Genomic DNA, 22,337 nt, shown 5'->3' on the forward strand with positions numbered 1-22,337 from the left:
ACATGTCGCAGGAGCAGAATTTTCACTTCCATAAAGAAATGCATCATTTCACTTTTCTTGAATTACTTGTGTCTTCCCACTTTTGACAAAGATAAAAATCCTGTGAAATATTTCTTTACTCATCAAAAGACAATGTGAGACCAGACCTAAGAGGCCACTGACATTTGGCCTCCCTCAGGGAGGGGTGCTGACTGCAGAGAACTAGGGGGTCTCTCTGTTACGAGGGGGATGGCTGATTGGTGATCTGGGAGGATTTGGGCTCAGTACACCAGATCTTCACATTTTTTCACATGAAGCTAGATTTTATGTGAAATCCTGGTTTTAAAAATTGGCTGAGATTTTTAAACACTCTGAAAGCCAAGCAGTGCAGACTGCCAGTGTGTGTATCCTTTTGATTAACATTTTGACTGACTCATTGTACCAGTCTTTTCCCTTTCTTCGTGATTTGCATCTTCCAGTGGTTTAGCTTTAATTGTAGATTGAAAGGTCATGTCAGCTTCTGAGGGTTGGAGTCCATAGGGACTGGGAGAAGAAAGGTTAATTAGGGCCTTCTTGTGTTTAAAACTGTATTATGCCCCTTGCATGAGTCATGTCTGACTCTTTTGCGACCCTGTGGACAGTAGCCCTCCAGGCTCCTCTGTCCGTGGGATTTCCCAGGCAAGGATACTGGAGTGGGTTGCCATGCCCTCCTCCAGGGGATCTTCCCGACTCAGGAATTGAACCTGCATTTCCTGGATTGCAGGCAGATTCTTTTACCACAGAGCCACCTGGGAGATCTGTATCATGCCCTAGCCTCAGTCCTAAAAACGATTTATTCTAGTTTCAGGAACTCTTGAGTCAGAAGAAACTATCTAAACCTTGTTTTGCCCCTTCTTCTGTCCTAAGATTCCGGATAAAGGAAATTCAGAGACCTTTATGCTCATGTCCTTTCCCCTTTCTGGACTGACACCGCTGACCTGGTCTCCTTTCTGCTTCCCTCCCCTCTTCTGCCCCCTCTCTCCTGAGCTCTAGAGTGTGAAGACTTGCAACTCTTGTCACCCCAGCCATTCGGATGGCAGGGTGTAAAGCAAAGACGTGCTATTCTAAGGAAAGATTTCACGAATGGGAGCCTCTGGGCAGCTCTGTTAGGAAATTGCAGACCTCGAAAGTTAATACTCCTTGAAGTTTGAACCCCATTCCTTACACACTGGAGCATACATGTTTGTTAAGTAAATGGATGGATGAATGAATAAATGAATATAGTGTTTATCAAAGGGTTAAATACTAGCATGATGCAAAACTTGATATCTAATACCAAGAATTAAATGTAACATGAATCAGGATTATTATGTTGGGGAAAAGCTAAGGAATGGAGTGTTTGAGATTTTTTTTAAATATATAAAGAAATAACATCATGTCGAAAGTCCTGTGGGGAGAAAAGCTTCGGTCAGAAGGACCTAGCTGATAGAAGGACCTATCAAAGGGATAATTTGAGGAAATTCCAGGTAAAATTGGAAGAGTGACTAAACATGCTAACGTTTTAGCTTCCTTGGGGGTATAAAAATATATTCTCATCTGATAGCCTCACCCTAACTGCTCAGGGTCTGTAGCCTTAACCTCACCATGAACCAGCACCTTTCTGAATGACCCAAAGGGTTTCCCACCGCCTGTGATAACCGCTGCTCCTTTCAGATACCAGGACGGCTGTGCCAGGCAAGCGGTCTTACCCGGAAGGGAAGATGAGCAGATGGGAAATGGCCTCTGGTCTCGGCTCCCCTCTCCTTCTGCTGGGCCGACCGTCCGAGGCAGCTTCTTCTCCTTTCCACCTACCAGCAAGGTCTGCCTTACGTTCTGTTCCTAAGGACTGTATGTCCACCACGATGATGAGGGTTTTCCTTCTCCTAGGGCCTGAGATGCTGTTATAATTCACTCAAAAGAGTTAGACTAGGTTCCCTCTGATCTTACCCGTTCATTAATTAGAAACCAAGTGAATCTCACTCAATGCAAACCAAGAAGCCAGGCTTGCTACCAGTTGCATCATTTCTGACGCAAATGCACACATCTTTCCCTTTCCCATTACTAAGTCCCTCTGAGAACCAAATTTTTTTGAATTAAAATCAAACTTTCAAAAGCAACAGGGATAAACTTTGAAAATACTACACTCAGTGAAAGCCAGTCACCAAAGAATACATGTGGTACAATTCCATTTATACAAAATGTCGAGAATAGGCCAATAGGTAGAAACAGAAAATGGATTGTGGTTGCTTGGAGCAGAGCAGATGGGGAGTTGAGAGGAATAGGAAGTGGCTTCTAAAGGTACAGACTTTCTTAGGATGAGGATGAAAATGTTCTAAAACTGATGGCAGTGTGATTTTACAACTCTGTGAATATATTAAAAGCCGTTGAATTGTATGGTATGTGAATTAGATCTTAAAGTTCCTAGCCAAAAAAGTAAAAAAAAAAATTAGTAATACTTTAGCATGTCTATCTATTTTAATGCAGAGTAATGCTCAGCAATTAGTCAGACATTGCCAAGTGCTCACTAAAAAAATAAAACCTCTCCCAGTCCTTTGTTGAACTAACAGACGGAGTTTGCTTTCATAATGATATCCTTGATAAAGTGACAGCACAGTTGATTAGTCTAAGATACAATGCATCTGAGAATATAAAAGCTAGGCAAAATGCATCATCCTTGGACAGTCACATGTAGTCACGGGTCTTATTTAACCACACTTCTTTAACAGTCAGTCCCCTGGGACAATTCACAGATGCAGTTCTCAGGTGAACAGCAAGGCCTCCAGGCTGTGTTTCTCGTATTTGTTTCCAGGCAGAACCCAGTACTGACACCCAGTGAGTGTGCACTCCTGACAGCATGCATTTCCTCAGCTGGGCATATTTATGGGCCAGCAAGTGACTGTTTGGTGTGCGTGAAGAAGAAAAAGGATGGAGACCCCGAGAGAGGAGAGAAAGCATTGATTAAGTTCTCTAGGAGAACTGGTTACCGTGTGACGTGTCAAGCATGTTCAGTAACCTAAAGAGAGTCCCCACCCACCTATCCACCTGTGTGGGGTCTCACTCCCGGTGACAGTTATTTAATGATGAGTGATGGACCTAGGCATAATGACTGATGTATTGCTGCCTGGGTGACTGTTTGGGGTAAATAAGATGGTTCTGAGTTAATATTTTGGAGAAAAGAAAGACATGGGTGCACTACTGTACAACTGCTACCACTTAAGTAGATGTTTCTGTAGATGTTCTGATGTTTTAACTACAGACATAATCACCTATTCATTCACCCTCCAAGAAGATAATCTAGGAGAAACACAAGAGCAAAACAAACCACCCTTCAGACTCACAGCCAGAACACAGAAGGCATCCATTCCACCCACACGTTGAATTGTCACTAGACTCCAGGTTCCCAAGAACTTTAAAGGCCAAACAGTTCAACCATCTACATAAATTGTTGAGCTACAGACAGGAAGAAACCTTCAGTGTCCTACTGCCAACAGCAACGAGTTAAGCAGAAAGGGGCTGATGAGGTAGGGGGAGAGGGTCCTACGTCTTCCTAGTTCTGACAGATGGTCTCCAGCACTCCCAAGGCGTGTCCCTCAAGCCACAGAGTGTCCAGTTGCACTGCAGTTGGTTCCCAAAGATGAGAAGAAGACCTGTAGCTCTCTCTCCTTTATCTCTGCCGTCTGCACTTGATACCAAGTATCTGACAAAATGTGCGTCACCTCTGGGTGAAAGAAGTCAAGATGTAGCTTCCCTATACAGATGGAGAACAAGTATGTGAAAAGATGCTCCACATGACTAATCACCAGGGAAATGCAAATCAGAATCACAATATCACCTCACACCTGTCAGAGTGACTGTCATCAAAAAGAACACAAACAACAAATGTTGGCAAGAATGTAGAGAAAAGGGGATCAATCCCGTACACTGTTGAAGGGAATGTAAATTAGTTCAGTCACTATGGAGAATAATATGGAGGCTTCTCAAAAAAAAAAACTAAAAATAGAACTACTATGTATATCAGTTGCTCAGTTGTGTCCAGCTCTTTGCGACCCCGTGGACTGTAGCCCACCAGTCTCCTCTGTCCATGGGATTCACCATCAAGAATACTGTAGTGGGTTGCCATTCTGTTCTCCAGGAAATTTTTCCGACCCAGGGATTGAACCTGGGTCTCCTGCATTGCAGACAGATTCTTTACCACCTGAGCCACCAGGGAAGCCCTAGCATTTAGTTGTAGAAGTACTATATGACCTAGAAATTCCACTCCCAGGTATATACCAGAAAGAAAGCAAAAACACTGGGACTTCCCTGGTGGTCCAGTGGTGAAGAATCCACCTTCCAATGCAGGGGACACAGATTTAATTTCTGGCCTGGGAACTAAGATCCCATGGGCCGTGGGGCAAATAAGCCCACGTGCTGCAACTTCTGAGCCATGCAGGGAGAAGCCTGAGGGCTGCAACCAAGTTCCCAAGTGCTGCAGCTGAGATCCAGTGCGGCCAAAGAAGTAAATAAATAATTACATTTAAAAAAAAACAGGAACTCTAATTTTAAAGTATACATGCACCTCAATGTTCTTAGCAGCATAATTTGCAATAGCCGAGATATGGAAGCATCCTCAGTGTCTATAAAGAGATGAATGGATACAGAAGATGTGATATATGTACACAAGGAAATATTACTCGGCCATAAAAAAGGATGAAATTTTGCCATTTGCAACAACGTGGAAGGACAGCATTAGGTTGAGTGAAATAAGTCCAACAGGGAAAGACAAAAATTGTATGAGATCTCTTATATGTAGAATCTAAACAGTACAACACACTAGTGAATATAATAAAAAAGAAACAGACTCATAGAGAACAAACTGGTAGGGAAGGGAGGAGGGGCAAAACAGGGTGCGAGAGGGAGGGTACAAATCATTAGGTGTAAAATAAGCTACAAGGATATAGTAACAACATATTGACTATAGCCAGTATTTTACAATAACTATAAATGAAGTATAACCTTTAGAAGTTGTGACACTATATTGGATACCTGTAATTTGTATAATATTGTATAGCAACTATACTTCAATAAGAAAATTTAATTTTAAAAATAAGATGTAGCTTTCCTGACAACATGGATGTGTATGTTCCATCTGACTTTACCCGGAAGGTGCATTTTTTTAATAACTGGGTTACTTTGTGTTTTTTAAGTATGTGTTTCAATGCACACGGGAGCATGTGCGCACATACAGCCAAGCATACTAATTTAAGATGTAGAAACACCAACATGCTACAGGAGTTATCTCTGTGGTAACTCAGTTACGGTAGTTATCTCAGTAGGTATCTCTGAAAGTTGATGGGTAAGTTTGTTTTTTGCCGATTTATGTCCTTCAGTTTTTCTACAGTAAATTGTATTATTTGTATAATTTTTATTTAAAAACTCCGGACTTTATAAGAAACTAATGTACACGGTTTTTTATACTGCAGTTATTCTGTTTATTTGTTAATTATGTATTTGTCTATCTTTGGCTGCGGGGGGTCTCTGTTGCGGGGTGAAGCTTCCTCAGCTTGTGGCGGGGCTGCTCTCCAGCCATGCTTCGAGGACTCCTCACGGCAGTGGCTTCTGGAGCTCAGGCTCCAGGCCCGAGAGCCTCAGTAGTTGTGGCACTCGGGCTTAGCTGCTCTGCGTCATGTGGGATCTTCCCGGACCAGGGGTCGAACCCGTGTCCCCTGCATTGGCAGGTGGATTCTCTCCCAGTGTGCCACCAGGGACGGCCCTGTGTGTATTGGTTTTGATCCCTAGAGACTGATCACTGTAATGTTACACAGGTCCAGAGCATGTCTGACCGTGGTCACTGACTTAACCCCCAGTCCTACACACTTAATCACTAGTTGGTTCTCTGGACACAGATCCCTGTTGGAACGCTTATGTTTCTTTTTCCTAAGAATGAACTCCACCCCTCCCCCCCCAAAAAAACTGTGTTTAGAGTAAATCAACACCCTGTGAGTTTTTCTGTAGATTCTGTTAGTATTTCTCCTTAAATTTGAGTTGCCTAGCATTCGGTGGCATACTACTTTGGGGCTTGGGGTTTACGATCATGTAAAGGAGAGACCCTAACCAGGAAGCAAAGACTCTTCTCGAGTGTGATGAATAGTGGGTTTTTTAATGCATGGGAAGTTGCAAACACCTCTCTCATTTATCTGTCTTTAGTTTCAGTTTCTCTGGGTCTCTGTTGCTACGTGTGGGCCTCTAGTCTCTGCGAGCAGGGGCTCCTCCCCAGTTGCAGGGCGCCGGCTCCTCTTGCTGTGGCTGCGACACTTGAGCTCAGTACCTACCGCTCCCAGGCTCTAGAGCACTAGCTCAACGGCCTCAGTTGCTCCGAGGCATGTGGGGTCTTCCCAGACCTGGGATCGAACCCGTGTCCCCTGCATGGGCAAGCAGACTCTCATCCACTGTACCACCCATAGTGGTTTTTATAGCCCAAAGTAGACAGTTGAGCAAGATGTATAAAATTCAGACTTCAAATCTCCATTTTTGGTGATGGCATCTCAACCGAACTGGCCTGGACATAGTGATTTTCATTTCTCCACTGCAGGAACACGTATCGCCCTTCAGCTCTCCTTAGCCCTGTGTCCAAGTCCTAGTGAACCCAGTGATGAGAGCTACTAAAGCAAGCAGGACTGAATCTAGTTGATCAGCGAGCATGCATGCCCCCAGATCTCTACGTCTTAGATGAGCTTGAATCTGGACGTCTTCATCTGAGTGGAATTTGGGGGTTTTTAACCAAAGTTCAAACATCCTAAGGCAGTGTTCATGAAACTGGAAGCTCAGGCCCTGAGTCTGCATTATTAGCTCTTCCGGAAACCCTTGCAGAGACCCTCAGCCTCTTGGGCACCGCTCCAGCCTGCCAGCCTGCCGATCTGCACGTGCCAGATACAGGCTTCCTCCTGTGTCTTCCCCTCTGGAGGGCTGACAGCAGTGATCTGGAGAAACTGTGATGCTGTCCATCAGAGGAACCAGGGGCAGACACCAGGGTTTCAGCATGGACGTATGATCCCTGCCCTCTCGCTGGAACCCTAACACTTACAGTGAACCAGAAGCACGTCTAAGGGAGGAGAAAGCTCACCCCTGTTAGCTGCAGGGGCTGAGGGCGGCCTCTGACAAACACGGGGAGGAATGAGAGCACTTGTCCCGGACTCCGGCCACACTGGGCAGCAGGGCCACTCAGAGACTTACCCCAGCCCCGACCACGTTGTATGCAGATGATCCATGATTGTTTGTTTCCCCCAAAACACTGAAAGCTGCCCCAAGAATTAAGACTCGGTTGTCTTCAGCTCCTTGGCATGCTGCCTGGCATGGAATCCCCTCATATATGTTTGTTGAATGGAACCGCTTTTCTCTCCTAGTTTCTTTGTTTTCTAATAGGAGCTTTATTGAGACATATTTCACATACTATAAAATTCACAGATTTATACAAAATATGTCCATACAAAACAATGGTTTTCTTTTTTAATTCCATTTATTTTTATTCTTTGATGTTGTAGTTGCACCATGCAGCATGTGAGATCTTGGTTTGTGAACCAGGGACCGAACCCCGGCCCCCTGCAGTGGAAGTGCAGAGTCATGACCAGGGAAGTCCCCAAAACAACAGTTTTTCACCCAGTGGTTTTTAGTATATTCACGGAGTTGTGCAGCCATCAACACCACACAATTCCAGAACATTTTTATTACCTTGAAAAGAAAGTTTGTACCCTTCAGTGGTCATCGTCCATTCTCCCCTTCCTCCAGACCTTTAACCACTAATCTAATTTCTGTCTTTATGAATTTGCCTAATCTAGATATTTCACAGAAATAGAGGTATACGATACGTGGCATTTCGTATCTGGCTTCTTTCATGGCGTGCTTTCCAGATTCTTCCATGTTGTAGAATGTAACAGTACTTACTTCCTTTTCATGACTGAATAGTATTCCATTGTACAAATATACTATATTTTGTCTACCCATTCATCATTTGATGGACATTTGTGTGGTTTCTACCTTCTGAATATTGTGAACAGTGCTGCTTTGGACAAGTCTCTGTACAGACATATATTTTCAGTTCTCTTGAGTGTATATTTCAGAGTAGACTTGCTTGGTCATATGACACTTTGTGAAACCTTTTGAGGAACTGCAAAGTGCCAAACTGCCCAAGTGCTTTTCCAAAGCACATTTCATATTCTTACCAGTAATATATGAGTGCTCTGATTTCTCCATATCCTCACCAACATGTGTTATTATCTGCCATTTTATCATAACCAACCTAGAGGGTGTTAAGCAGCACTTCAGTATGATCCTGATTTGCATTTCCTTGCAATGATATTAAGCATCTTTCCATGTTTTTTCTCTTCATTTTCACCTTTTTCTCTCATTGAGAAATAACCAGGACTGGAAATACAGAACTCGGTTGCTTACACTATGCTTCAGCAAGGAAGAAACCGTGTCTTACTTGTTTCTATATTACAAGCACTAAGCACCGTGTTAGTCACTCAGTCATGTCCAACTCTTTGTGACCCTGTGGACTGTAGCCCGCCAAGCTCCTCTGTCCATGGAGTACTTCAGCAAAGGATACTGGAGTGAGTGGCCATTCCCTTCTCAGGGGATCTTCCCAACCCAGGGGTCAAACCCAGGTCTCCTGCATTGCAGGCAGATTCCTTACCATCTGATCCACCAGGGAAGCCTAAGCACAGTGGTAGATGCTAAAAAATAAATGTTTCTAAATTCATGAATAGACAGCTGATTGGATGAACACACAAACCTCTCTAGTTCCCCTTTTTCTCTGCCCAGATCCCTCCTAGAATTCTCTTTTTCTTTAATGTCTGATGAGAATTTTGAAACATTTGAAGTGAACTCAACAGATGATTCATGTTTGCATGATGCAAAAGTAAACTAAGAAAAGCTGTGATATTTAAAAAGATAATCCTGTGCATTACCAAATCTTGCTTTGAACTCATTTCTCTCCCTCCCAAAAGGGATATTCTTCTAAAATAAAATCTGAGCACAGTGATTATGAAAAGTGTTCGTTTTCTTCTGTTTTCTCAAAGGCTTTTTTCTGAAAAGTAAGCCCTCAGTGACCCAGTTCAATGAAAGACTTATGAAAATGTCATGATAAAACATATAGTAAGTCATCTGTCATTTCAACCTGGCTGATCTTTTTTGGAACCAGAAAGGGTTTCCTGAGTCAAAGACCTTCATTAAGACCATGATAAAGAGAAAGAATGATTTTTGTTTTCTCAGCCTCTCCACATCCTAACAAATCAGGCCTTTTTGGTTTTCCCTGAAGCTCCATGCCTCTATGGTAAACCTCTGGTACCTATGAAACTGGATTTGCCCTCTGAAGCGTTTCTTATGTTTGGACATTGTATACAAGGAAAGGAAAGAGGCAGATATGGGTGGGAAGCACATAACTTCTGTTTGTGTCTTTAATTTCCTGGGTCATGGAATTTAATAAACTCAGAGTGCAGTAATAGAGTTATCATGGTTGAATTTATTTCTTAATAAGCAGAACCACTATTCACTGCAGCCATGATGCTTGCTCCTTGGAAGAAAAGCTGTGACAAACCTAGACAATGTATTAAAAAGCAGAGACATCACTTTGCCAACAAAGGTCCATCTAGTGAAAGCTTTGGTTTTTCCAGTAGTCATGTACAGATGTGAGAGTTGGACCATAAAGAAGGCTGAGCACCAAACAACTGATGCTTTTGAACTGTGGTGTTGAAGAAGACTTGAGAGTCCCTTGGACTGCAAGGAGATCCAGCCAGTCCATCCTAAAGGAAATCAGTCCTGAATATTCATTGGAAGGACTGAGGCTGAAGGTGAAACTCCAATACTTTGGCCACCTGATGCAAAGAACAGACTTATTGGAACAGACCCTGATGCTGGGAAAGAGTAAAGGCAGGAGGCGAAGGGGACGACAGAGGACGAGTTGGTTGGATGGTATCACTGACTCACTGGACATGAGTTTGAGTAATCTCTGGGAGTTGGTGATGGACAGGGAGGCCTGGTGTGCTGCGGTCCATGGGATCGCAGAGAGTCGGACACAACTGAGCAACTGAACGACAACCACCCAGTTGTTGAGCTACGTAATCACATCACAAGTTTGCAGAACCTTTTTTTTTAATTTGTTTGTTTATTCACTTTTATTTTTGGCTGTGCTGGGTGTTTCATTGCAGTGCAGGCTTTCTGCAGTTGTGGTGAGCGGGGCTACTCTCTAGTTACAACATGCAGGCTTGTCTTCGTGGTGGCTTCTCTTGTTGCAGAGCACGGGCTGTAGTGTACACAAGCTCAACAGTTGTGGTGATGAGTTTAGTTACTCCTCAGCATGTGGGGTCACCCCGAACCAGGGCTCGAGCCTGTGTCTCCTACATTGGCAGCTGTCTCCATTCCTTATCACTGAGTCACCAGGGAAGCCCTGCAGAACCTTTTTTTTAAAAAGATGGCCTTATTCATTCTACTTTTGAAGTTGTTTTTAGAAAAAGACCAATACGACTTAAATACTGGAGGACTGGAAGTCAAGATCTCAGCTTTCGTCTCTGCAGTTAATTTCTGGTTTGAGCCTGAGGAAGGCCAAACTGATGAAGGCTGGTTCATCTCAAAATTATTTGCTCTCCCAGGGCCTTTCCAGCTATAAAGTTTTCTGAATTGATTGCATGGTACCTAGACTGCAAAGGGATCAAGTCCCCTAAGCACAGGTTCAGAAATAAGTCTTTCAGAAGAGACAGATCTACAGCACCCCAGGTGTCTCACATCCTGGCCTCTCTGGATCCCTCCGTATAAACCCAGCCCAGGGAGTCTCAATTCTAGATGTACGTTAGAATCACCCAGAGAATGTTTAGGTAATTCCATGCCTATGTTTCTATACCCTAAGACCACTGAAATAAGATTCTCAGGGGGCTGGTCTCAGATTCAGTATTTTTAAATGCTTGATTCCAAGATTCAATTTTCTTTTTTATTTTGACTGCACCACATGGCATGTGGGATCTTAGTCCCCTGACCAGAGGTTGAACCTGGGCCCTCACCAGTGAAAGTGCAGAGTGCTAACCACTGGACCACCATGGAATTTCCCGTAAGAGTCAATACTTTTAAGCAGGATGATTCTAAAGTCTAATCAAGGTGGAAAACCCATTGTTTACCCAAGGAACCTATTGTCTTACAGCATTAGGACGAGTAAAGAAATTGTTTCCCCAGCTCTGTAATCTAAATTGTGATTGGGGTGTGATCATGGGAACAAATCCTTTCAGGAGCAAAGAACAGGTAGCTCTAAAAAGACCTTACGATTTCTTTTTAATAATTACTTGTAATGTTACATATAACAAAAATGATAAATTCATTTATAATAAGTATTTTAAAATAAACTCTCAGTCTCTCTGCTTCACCCATTGGCTCCAAGAGCCTCTGGACGCATTCCTGCCTGCATAGTGAGTGTGCACAGCTGTTTCCAAGGCATTCAGAAATCCTGGGCCTGATTATTAACTCTGTAAGTGTGTGCTAAGATCCTAGAGAGAGATAAGATACTGAGGAAGTGTATTGTCAGGGAAAGACTTTTTAAATTTTATTTATAATTAATTGGAGGATAATTGCTTTACAATATTGTATCAGTTTCTGCCATACATCAACGTGAATCAGCCACAGGTATACATATGTCTTGAGAGTCCCTTGGACTGCAAGGAGACCCAACCAGTCCATCCTAAAGGAAATCAGTCCTGAATATTCATTGGAAGGACTGATGCTGAATTTGAAACTCCAATACTTTGACCACCTGGTGTGAAGAACTGACTCACTGGAAAAGACCCTGATGCTGAGAAAGATTGAAGGTGGGAGGAGAAGGGGATGACACAGGATGAGATGGTAGGATGGCATCACCGACTCCATGGACATGAGTCTGAGTAAACTCCAGGAGTTGGTGATGGACAGGGAGGCCTGGCGTGCTGCGATTCATGGGGTCGCAAAGAGTCAGACACGACTGAGCGACTGAACTGATTACATATGTCCCCTCCCTCTTGAGCCTCCCTCCCACCTCCCACCCCCACCCCATCCCACCCCATCCCACCCCTCTAGGTTGTCCCAGAGCCCGGGTTTGAGTTCCCTGAGTCATAGAGCAAATTCCCACTGGCTCTGTTTTACAGATGGTAGTCTACACGTTTCCTTGCTGCGCTCTCCACTCATCCCACCCTCTCCTTCCCACAGAGGTGGAGAGCAGACTTACGGGCATGGAGCGGGGGTGGGGAGTGGTGGGAAAGACTGTTAAAATGTTCTCTTGTCGGTGTTTTATTTACTTTCTATATTTAAAGCTGCATGATCACAGTGTGTAAACCATAAAGCAAGAACTGTATTGAAGCGCATGAAAACAGTTCGGTCCTGCCCCTCATCCGCCCTCCTTCCATCCTCCCCGGTGCTCCTCCTGGCTGGGGCGTCTTTGCCTGGAACGTGAAGTCTTCCTCACCTCCTCCTCTGTCCTCCCCACAGGCTACATCCCCAGTTACTTAGACAAGGACGAGCTGTGCGTCGTGTGCGGTGACAAAGCCACGGGCTACCACTACCGCTGCATCACGTGCGAAGGCTGCAAGGTAACCGCGGGCCGGCGCTCCGGGCGCCTCTGGAAGGTTCAGTTCGAACCAAGCCCGACATTCAGGGGCTGTGATCGTCCGGGTGTCTGGTGGACCTCTTCATTTTGGGGAGGAGGGGCGCATATTCAAGACTGATTTTTTTTTTTTTTCCAAATCGAAAGTAACTAGATGAAGTTTTGCGGGAGTGTGAGGGCTGGTGGTGGTGGTATTCATCACTCGGGGGTGTCCGACCTTCCCCGACCCTGCGGACTGCAGCACGCAGGCTGTCCGCTGTCTCTCCGGGCTTGCTCAGACTCACGTCCATTGAGTCCATGATGCCATCCAACAGGTAGAAATATTGATTAAATGAGAAGAAATTGATACAGGCCTCCTTTTCAGTTTAAACACGCATTGATATTTTATGACGGGTTACCATCCCAAGAAATGACCATTTCTCCTCCTGCTTTCTCTGGAGTGTTTCAGGGGACAGAGTTGGCCTCAACCCCAAGCTGTCTGCCAGGGTGAACCTGACTGAATATGCTCACTTTTCAGGGTTCCGTTAGGGATTGTCTGTGAGGCTGCTACCACTGCTGCTGCTAAGTGGCTTCAGTCGTGTCCCACTCTGTGACCCCATAGACGGCAGCCCACCAGGCTCCCCCGTCCCTGGGATTCTCCAGGCAAGAACCCTGGAGTGGGCTGCCATGGCCTTCTCCAATCTTTGAGGCTACTTGGGTTCAATTCTGTGCTGAAACTGTCCAAACTGGCTGTTGGCACAGGCTGCAGCCCATGGGTAAATTCTGGCTGTCCTTCGGTAATCACATCCTCTCCAGACTCACCTGCAGGAGACACCTGACAAGAATACAGGCAAACAACAGCTAGCGTACTTTAGGAAAGTGAACCTGAATTTGCAGACTTACATCTTCATTATCAAAATGAAGTTGACTTTCTGGCAAACACGTTTTGGTCCAACAACCAGCCTAGAGGTAAAGTTCACTGTAAAGGTGAACAAAGCTTAACCCAGGGCGTTGAGCTGACGTGTTTATAAAAGACAGAGTAAGTCAGAGAAAGACTTTTTTTGTTGAATGTTTTATTTACCTTTTAAATGAAATGATCAAAAACTTTAGAGCAAAAATCGTATTAAAATTTATAAAACAAATCAATCTTCCCTCATTCATCACCTTCCTCACCCCCTTTCTCCTTTCCTTCCTCCAACTACCCCCTTTTCTCCTAACCTTTGACCCTAGACCCCCAAATTTGACATGTTAGCTCAGTTTCATACTGCTGGGGTCATTTCCCTAGTGGAAGATTTTCCATGCAAACTCCCTGCTTTCTGCGCACAAAATTAGGAAACATGTAGCCTGCTAAAGTGTTAAGATGATATATCCAGTGAGAAGAGGTCATTTTTAAGGTCTCAAGGCAAGATTCTTTGGACTGTGATGTGATGTTGTTCTCATTCATCCAGACCCCTTTGATCTAGAATTTGTAACCTTTTAACAGAGATTGGACTAAAGGTTGCTATTACATCTACGAAAATAATATCATAAGGAGTTTGATGACATTATTTACAAATAAGTTGCAGCTGTTTATTAACTGGGAAACTTGCAGCGTGCCTCTTGAAAGGCCAATTTTATGGGCTTGGTTTGAAACTCATAAAACCATTTCTGTAGATGCTTTGCCTCATTCCAAAAGCTCAGCGATTCAAATTGGTCTTTTTTCTAAATTAGCCCCAATTAAGAAGGATTTTACCTACCTGATTATTCAGTGTTGAGATTCTCTCAAATCAGTTTTTAATGACAAATTTTGAATTCTAGGAGCGACTCTAATGAAAATTCCATTTATATTCAGTTCCCAAAGGAACTCTAAAAACCAAATGTACCTTACAGAGGACTTAATGCTCACTGCTGCTGTTTGCTGTTTAGTCACTCAATTGTGTCTGACTCTCTGTGACCCCATGGACTGCAGCCCGCCGGGCTCCTCTATCCATGGAATTTTCCAGGCAAGAATTCTGAGTGGATTGCCATGCCCTTCTCCAGGGGATCTTCCCAACCCAGGGTTCGAACCCTTGCCTCTTATGTCATCTGGGAAACCCAAGGGCAGTTACACAGATCATTTAATATAAGGACAGAGCATCTTGGGAAAAAAGCAAAAGAGATGTTCAAATGAAACAGGGCTTTTAAAAGTGGCCAAAAATGAAAAAAGTTGCACTTTACATCTTGTTTATTCAAACCTGTAATTCTGCAGTGTGTAGAGGGACTCTTTTCTGCCTGTTTTTGCCCTGAAGACAGTGGAAATCTTCTGGATCAGATGTTTCATCTGTGAAGATAGGGCAGTTTTCATGCATCTTTTGTAGAAAGAAAGTTTATGTTCCCATAGTAAATCACTTTAGCACTGATTATGGCATCATTCTGGACCACTAAGTAATGGATTCAGTTCTTCTCAAAATGCAGAGAAACGTGTCTAATGTCAATTTATAAAAGTAAAACCTCCTCTCACCAGTAACTTACCAGTGAAAGATATGTCCTTACTCTGTCCCTGAGACATCTCTTTTGTCTCAAAGAGATTTTTTTATAAGTAAATATTTTCTATCCAAGTTCACTCGCAAAAGTTGATGTTTCTCCCTTTTTAAAATTAAGGAACCTACCATCTTGGACATTTACTCAAATGAAGTGTTCCTTCATCATGTGTCAAAATTTGTTTCTATCATGCCTCAGGGGAAGCCTGAGCCTTAAAAAGGATCTGGTCCATGAAGTGCCCAAGAAGAGTCTTCGAGATGAGCCACAGAAAAGATGGCCCTAAGAATGGCACAGCCTGTTGCCTCAACTTTTTTTTCTTCAAAATAAACCAAGCATCAGTTATTTCATTCATTCCTTCTAAAGGTTCCCAGAGAAGCCTTTTTGGAAAAATGCTCATTACATCTGTTTCTGGTTCATCACCTCGTCCCCTCCCTGCTCTTGTCTGACTCCTTGGTGGGCTCCCCGCCCTGCCCCTGGACACGAGCCAGTGTGAGCAGATGAGGCAGAGAAGGTCTCCTGACTTCAGGGGAACAGTCTCCCAACTTCAGAGCAGCGGTCAGCATGCTCCTGGAGGCCCCTGACTTCGGTGTTGCCACCTCCAGGGAAACCACAAGGAGGATGCCACCTGGTGACCCTCCTCACTGCCTGTGACATCTGTCTTCTTGCTAGGATCTCTGAGTTTCTTCTACCTTTCAAGCAAGTGCAACCCTCGAAGGGTGGGGTGGAGGGAAGGGAACGGGGTGGAGGAAGCAGGCGGGGAAGCTTGTATCCCACTCTCTGCAGGCTCTGACGTCCAAGTCCGGCAGGACGGCCCACCTTGGACACCCAGGAAACACGTCAGCCGCTGCCCGCATGTGCTTTAGGGAGTCTTACGACAGTTCATCAACGTCATTCAAACTGATGGACTCAGTGTTTAAGGATGCAGAGCCAAATATAATATGACAGCTCTTCTGTTAGGACTTGAGTAGTAGAAGTGACCAGGGATGAACACACGTCCCCCGACACGACCTGAGCCGCAGTCTGTCAGTCCTCTGTGTTATTCTGCTTTGCTCAGTGTAAGATCCTTCCTCAGACCCTTCCCTTGTAAAGAAGAGCTCCTGAGTCTGAGTGAGGAATATGCAAATGGCTTATGTACATCATCAAAGCCAGGGCCGGTTAGATGGGATAATTACAATTTGGGCTTAATCCTGGTGGCTCAGCTGGTAAAGAATCCGCCTGCAATGCGGGAGACCTGGGTTCGATCCCTGGGCTGGGAAGATCCCCTGGAGAAGGGAAAGGCTGCCCACTCCAGTATTCTGACCTGGAGAATTCCACGGACTGGATAGTCCATGCAGTCACAAAGAGTCGAACATGACTGAGCGACTTTCAGTAGATCAACTGGCATCTAAGTCCAATTTATGCAACCAAGTTGCAGCTTCCTTTAACAAGGCAGCTTCCTTTAAAACCTGTTGTGCCTTGCTAGTGTATACTAAAATGTAAAACAATGTGGTTTTTTGAGAATGGATGAGAAGGGACTGTTTATAATATGTTCATTTAAAACATTTAAATAATACAGTAAAACTGGACTAAGTTTATATCATATAAGCAGTAAATAAGTAAGATTTGCAGTCCAATTCCCAGGTTCCAGTTCCAGCGTGTACTTGCCATGTGATTTGGGGCAAGTGATTTAACCTGTCTGAGGCTTAGTTTTTTAATCCCCGCGGTGGAGATATTAAGAGTACCGACCTCAGAAGGTTGTGGGAGAGACAGAGGTACTTGTCTGCAGCACTCTGCACTGCGCCACTCACAAGGAGTGCTTTCTGCCGTTATGACTTGAGTACCATGTCCAGAAAGGTTTCTCATGCGACACCGCCTTGAGGGTGTTACATAAGTCACCTAGGTCTGGAACCTCATTCTATCCTCAGGTGGCCCTCTCCTATGCCTTGAGAGAGGAAGAAGTATTGAACTTTAGGGTATGTGTCTACAGACTCTGGAGAAACAGGATGCTAGGAAAGGAAAACTCCAATCCATGAGCTTTGGGGAAAATTTGGTAAAGAATTTGGAATCTTCTCCTCCCCAATGACTGTTGTTTTAAGGGCTATCTGAGCTGGTCACAGCCATCTCAAGCATCGAAAACCAGAATTAAGCTAAATTTCTAAAGGCAGTTAATGCATGCATTTAAATACTAAATGATTACATCACTAATTAACAGAGCATCACAAGTATATAGCTCTTTTATTCTCCAGTACAAAGAGCAAACCTCTTCAAAGCTTGGCTCAGACTGTAAAGAATCTGCCAGCAAGGTAGGAAACCCAAGTTCAGTCCCCGGGTTGGGAAGATACCCTGCAGGAAGACATGGCAGCCCACTCCAGTATTCTTGCCTGGAGAATCCCCATGGACAGAGGAGCCTGGTGGGCTGCAGCCCCTGTGGTGGCAAAGAAGACAGACATGATTGAGAGACTTTCACACTGTGGCATTCTATGAAATGAAATCATATAATTTATTTATATGACTCACTGTTTGGAAAACATAAGCGTGAACACCAATTTTCCCGTTAGCTTTGAGTAAATGCCAAAAAGATGATGACTCCACAGCTTCTGACCTCTCCCTCTCCTCAGATTGAGAGCTCCTTAGATTCACTGTGGCTCAGCTGCCCTGTACTGGAACAGGTAGAGCTACAGGCCAGTACACGGGTGAGGTCCAAAACCAGCCACCGTGGTTAGGAAGATGCAGAATGCTGGAGGTCCTTTATTTCTAGACAATCTGAAACGGCTGTCTTGGGTCTTTCTCTTTCATGTAGGGTTTCTTTAGAAGAACCATTCAGAAAAATCTCCATCCATCCTATTCCTGTAAATATGAAGGAAAGTGTGTCATAGACAAAGTTACAAGAAATCAGTGCCAGGAATGTCGCTTTAAAAAATGCATCTACGTTGGCATGGCAACAGATTGTAAGTAACAATTTGCTTCCTTTGCTTCACATTCAGGGAGTGTTGAGTGGGGGAAAGGGTGGCTCAAGGACAACAACCAGGCAGGAGAGAAAGCAGGAATGCTTGTGGACAGCGGGCAAGCACCCAGCCCTTTCAGGGACCCTCACTCCCATCCATGGCTGCTCGGTTTCCATCCAACCTTCCCCATCAGCTCCTGACTCCAGAGGCATCCGGATGACGGCTGAGGGACAGAGGTTAACCTGTCCCCATCACGCGTGCAGGACAGGCAGCCATGCTCCGTTTGCAGAGAGGTTACAGACGAGGGGTCTTGTCCACCCACCTTGATGAGGTGTAATTTTCCACACAGCATTCATGTGGTCAGAACCGCATGGACTAATTCTCTCCTTTTTTTTCAAAAGCAGAGACAGGAATTTATTTTGTGGGCATTTTTGGAGTCAGGGCACTGGCAGAAAACATCGTGTTCAGAAATTTCTAAAGAATGTGAACTTGAGTCCTATTGCATGACTCATCCTGCAGTTGGTTTTTTGTTGTTGTTGTTATATTTTTAGCCCATGAAAACATTCCAAGCTGAAGTCATCCTCCCCAGTTTTCAAAGTGCCACAGCATATGGCGGTGAGATTAGCCGTCGGGGTCTCTTCCCCACACTGTGCAAGGGATTTACACCAGTCACTTTAATTAATCTAATCATGAAATAAGAATCGTGCCACTCAGAACGTGTGCCCTCCCTTTTGCTAGGTATCTGGGTTACTAGTTTCTTCTGGCATAAATTTTTTGCACATCGGTGAAGGACTTCAACTTTCAGTTTAAAGAAAAGAGGAAAGAAAAAGGAATGCAGTGAGGACCTCGGGAAGAGGAAATAGTCACAGCCACATTTATGTGATAAACAGAGTCCTCTAAGAACAACAACAATAATCTCTGGAATGTCCTTGGTTTGCCCATTAAAGAAGACAGAAGGGGAATCTTTTATATAGGAAAAAAAAGGAGGAGCGTTGTATCAGGGCATGAGGCTGGAAACCATGGGTTAATCCCCACCTCTGGCTGAGTTCTTTGTCTTTGAAAGGCTTTTACTGGTTGCCAACAAAATATCCGCTATGGTCCTGTGGAGAGAAGGGACCTGCTGAGTGTCCATTGCAATGTTTTACTGAAAGTTAAAGATGTGAAAGTTGATGAGCTTTAAAAACTCAGTGTTAATCCACACTTGGTGGAAATTCATTTTGAGTGCAACTTGCTTGTGCGTGAGTCATTCATTATAAGAGCTCAGGTTTTATAATCAGGAAAACTGTTGGAGTCCCGGGTCTGCCATGTACTAACTGTGTGCCCACTGGACTTAATTTCAGGTTTCCCATGTGTGAAATTATCACTGATCTTAGGATTCAATTAGAATAATGCACGTCCAATTTGCCACGATCCCTGACATCAGGGAAGCATTTGGGGAGTGGGGTTATGAGCACGGCCATCTCCTTGCCTCCTTTTAATGGGTGAACCATGCTGACTTCACAGGGCTCACCCAGCCTGCCCACATTTCTCAGTGCCCCCCTCACTTTAAAGATCCAACCACGTCTCCATGATCTGGGTCTCATTCTCATTTATGGATTCACCAGATACTTTTGGTTCTCTTCCTCTGCTATGCCTGCTTTTTTTTGTTTGTTTGTTTTAATTTTTCTTTTCCTAGCAGGTCACACCTTCCTCAGGAAATGGCCCTAGGACAATGATGTTCTAGGACTGCAGTCGGGGGTCCTGGGTCTTACCATGGCCCTGCCATGAACTTGTTGTGTGACTTTTGGGAAGTCATGATCGCCTTCTTCCTTCTCTGTGAAAGAGGGAGTGGGACTAGATCAGAGCTGAGATCCAGCAGTGGTAAAACACTACGACTCTAGAGCATGAACCGAGTCTTTCCGTGCCACTGAGAGATGCTAAGAGTCTGGTGAAATAGTTTCCTTTTGGAAACTAACCACAGAAGTACAGGTTGCTCTTACCTGCACTTCTGATTTCCCTTTTGCGTATCAGGGGTCCTCAACCTCTGGCACTTGAACCTGTCAGGTCAGCAGTGGCGTTAGATTAGAAATGACATGCACAGTAAATGCAATGGGTGTGAATCATCCCCAAATCACCCCCAACCTGCAATCCATGGGAAAAAGTGTCTCCCACAAAATAAGTCCCTGGTGCCAGAAAGGTTGGGGGCCACCGATAAATGATACAATTCACGGCTCTGTTTACTGAGCACGTGTCCTGCATCATCATACTGATACCCTGCAAAGTAGGTCTTATTGATCCCATTTTATACTGGAAGAAACGAAAGCTCAGAGAGCCTCAGCAAGCTGCCAGAGGTCACACAGCTAGAATGTGGTAGTCTCAGGATTCAAGCCCCTGTCTTTCTAGATTCCAAAGCCTGGGCTCTTTAATCACTTTGAGGGTTGACCAGGTATAGAGCAATGCAAAGAAAGTATCTGTGAGGGCTGAGCTTGGTCTAGCCAAGCTCCTAGCCACTCCAATCAGCCTTGAGTAAACAAACGAAAAGCAAGACTTCTTTTCCCTCTGAGAAAGGGATACCAGCCTCTGTTTACTGCTCCAGATTTTTTTTAACCTGAAGCCCTTACTAAGAGCCGTTTGGGGAGGCTACGACTGAGGGGAGGAACAGACACCTTAAGAGTGAATTCAGATGACTGGCTAGACAGAGCCACTTATGACCCTCTAGGTGGGATGGGCTTTACCTGTCTCTGCTTCGTTCTTATTTAGGGTCACCCCTGTGGAGCTAAGATGCCCGGTGTCCAAGTGTGTTTCCCCCACCCCACTTCGTTTTGGAAAGCTGGCTAGGCTTTGGGAAATCGGTGCCGGGGCTTATGGTGGACAATGGCTAGCCGGTGGCAGTTTGCCGCTGAAGGAGAAAGGCCTCGAGGCGACCTCCTCTGAGCCGCCCGAGCCCCTGCGGGTCTGCCAGCTGTCTGGAGAGTGTCTGCTCTGTGTCCCTCTCACCCCGCAGTGGTCCTGGACGACAGCAAGCGTCTGGCCAAGAGGAAGCTCATCGAAGAGAACCGGGAGAAGAGGCGGCGGGAGGAGCTGCAGAAATCCATGGGGCACAAGCCAGAGCCCACTGACCAGGAATGGGAGCTCATCAAGACCGTCACCGAGGCCCACGTGGCCACCAACGCCCAGGGCAGCCACTGGAAGCAGAAGCGGAAGTTCCTGGTAAGACCCCGCCCCTTCCACTTCCGCTTCCGCTTCCACTTCCGCTTTGCCTCTCAGTGCTGGGTGCACAGAACCCGGGATGCTGGTGTCCTTCCGCCTGTTACTGCTAGGAGCGCAGAGCCAACGTGTGAGTTACTGAGTTCTAACGCAGTTAGCTCTTTGCTTCTACTGTGAGGCACGCCAGCCCTGGGTCAGCTGACTAGCAAAATTAAAGCTTTACCTGCCAGCTCTCCCTTTTTATACTCAAGTCTTCCCTCAGATGCCCGTTTGTATGCATACTTCATCCCCTAAACTCACTCCAAAATCCCGTTTAGAATCACCCCTAGAAAGATGTGACCCATATATCAAATGTATTTTTACATCAATGGAAATGTTGAGTCAAAATGTTGAGTTTAAAATAAATGCAGTCAGATCCAGGGGGATGATGGGAATATGGAGTAGGGATGGGGGAGGGGAGTGTAAAGAAAAACAGGCCTTGCCAGACCTTTGGAATATCCATGTTTGACATTTTTATAAAACTAGCCATTTTATGGTGGTTCAGGGGTTAGGACTTGGGCTTTCAATGCAGGGGGTGCAGTTCAGTCCCTGGTCATGGAGTTGGGATCCCACATGCCTTGTGGCCAGAACATCGAAACATAAAATGGAAGGAAAATTGTAACAAATTCAATAAAGACTTTTAAAATGGTCCATGTCAAAAAACAAACGAATGAAAACTAGCCATTGTGAAAGTTGTTCCTATCCATTGCTTCCTTGGAGTTCACGACACTTTGGGTTAGGTAGGCTGGAATCACCATCGTCGTTTTACAGGTATGCAAACCAAGTCCCAGACCTTTCCAGTGTCCCGCCTGAGGATCACACTAGCATAAAGCGGCCAAACAGCCAACTTGGGTCTTTTGGCCCAAGTCTTCAGCCAAGATAGCATGATTTTTAGTTATTAAAACAGCCATGTCTGTACCTTTAACTCAAAGCCTCCTAATGCTTCTCTTGATCATCTAGAGACAGAACTGGGGAAGGCATTGCACAGAATGATCTGCCAGTAGAATTTCTTCAGGGCTGTAAGGTTACCCAAGCACAAGGTTTTGTTCAGGAAGTTGACGTTTACAGAGCCACTGTTTTACCCACCTGTCTCCCCACCCGTCATGGCGCTAACGTGAAAT

General features: G+C 44.8%; 1 protein-coding gene and 1 long non-coding RNA gene across 11 annotated transcripts in view; one reads left to right on the forward strand and one right to left on the reverse strand.

Annotated features, from left to right (window-relative positions):
- Positions 1-22,337, forward strand: part of THRB (thyroid hormone receptor beta) — a 407,560-nt gene that overhangs the window by 362,534 nt on the left and 22,689 nt on the right. For all 10 annotated transcript variants that reach the window (XM_065947527.1, XM_065947531.1, XM_065947530.1 and 7 more), the window contains 3 exons: positions 12,475-12,575; positions 17,847-17,994; positions 20,975-21,180. In XM_065947527.1, coding sequence (XP_065803599.1) covers positions 12,475-12,575; positions 17,847-17,994; positions 20,975-21,180 — 455 coding nt within the window. The remainder of the gene's footprint in view (positions 1-12,474; positions 12,576-17,846; positions 17,995-20,974; positions 21,181-22,337) is intronic.
- Positions 17,529-22,337, reverse strand: part of LOC136176876 (uncharacterized) — a 72,938-nt gene continuing 68,129 nt past the window's right edge. The window contains exon 3 of the long non-coding RNA XR_010664640.1: positions 17,529-17,893. This is a non-coding gene — a long non-coding RNA (uncharacterized lncRNA). The remainder of the gene's footprint in view (positions 17,894-22,337) is intronic.

This window comes from Muntiacus reevesi, chromosome 10, assembly GCF_963930625.1.
Source record: "Muntiacus reevesi chromosome 10, mMunRee1.1, whole genome shotgun sequence".
Lineage (NCBI taxonomy): Eukaryota > Metazoa > Chordata > Mammalia > Artiodactyla > Cervidae > Muntiacus > Muntiacus reevesi.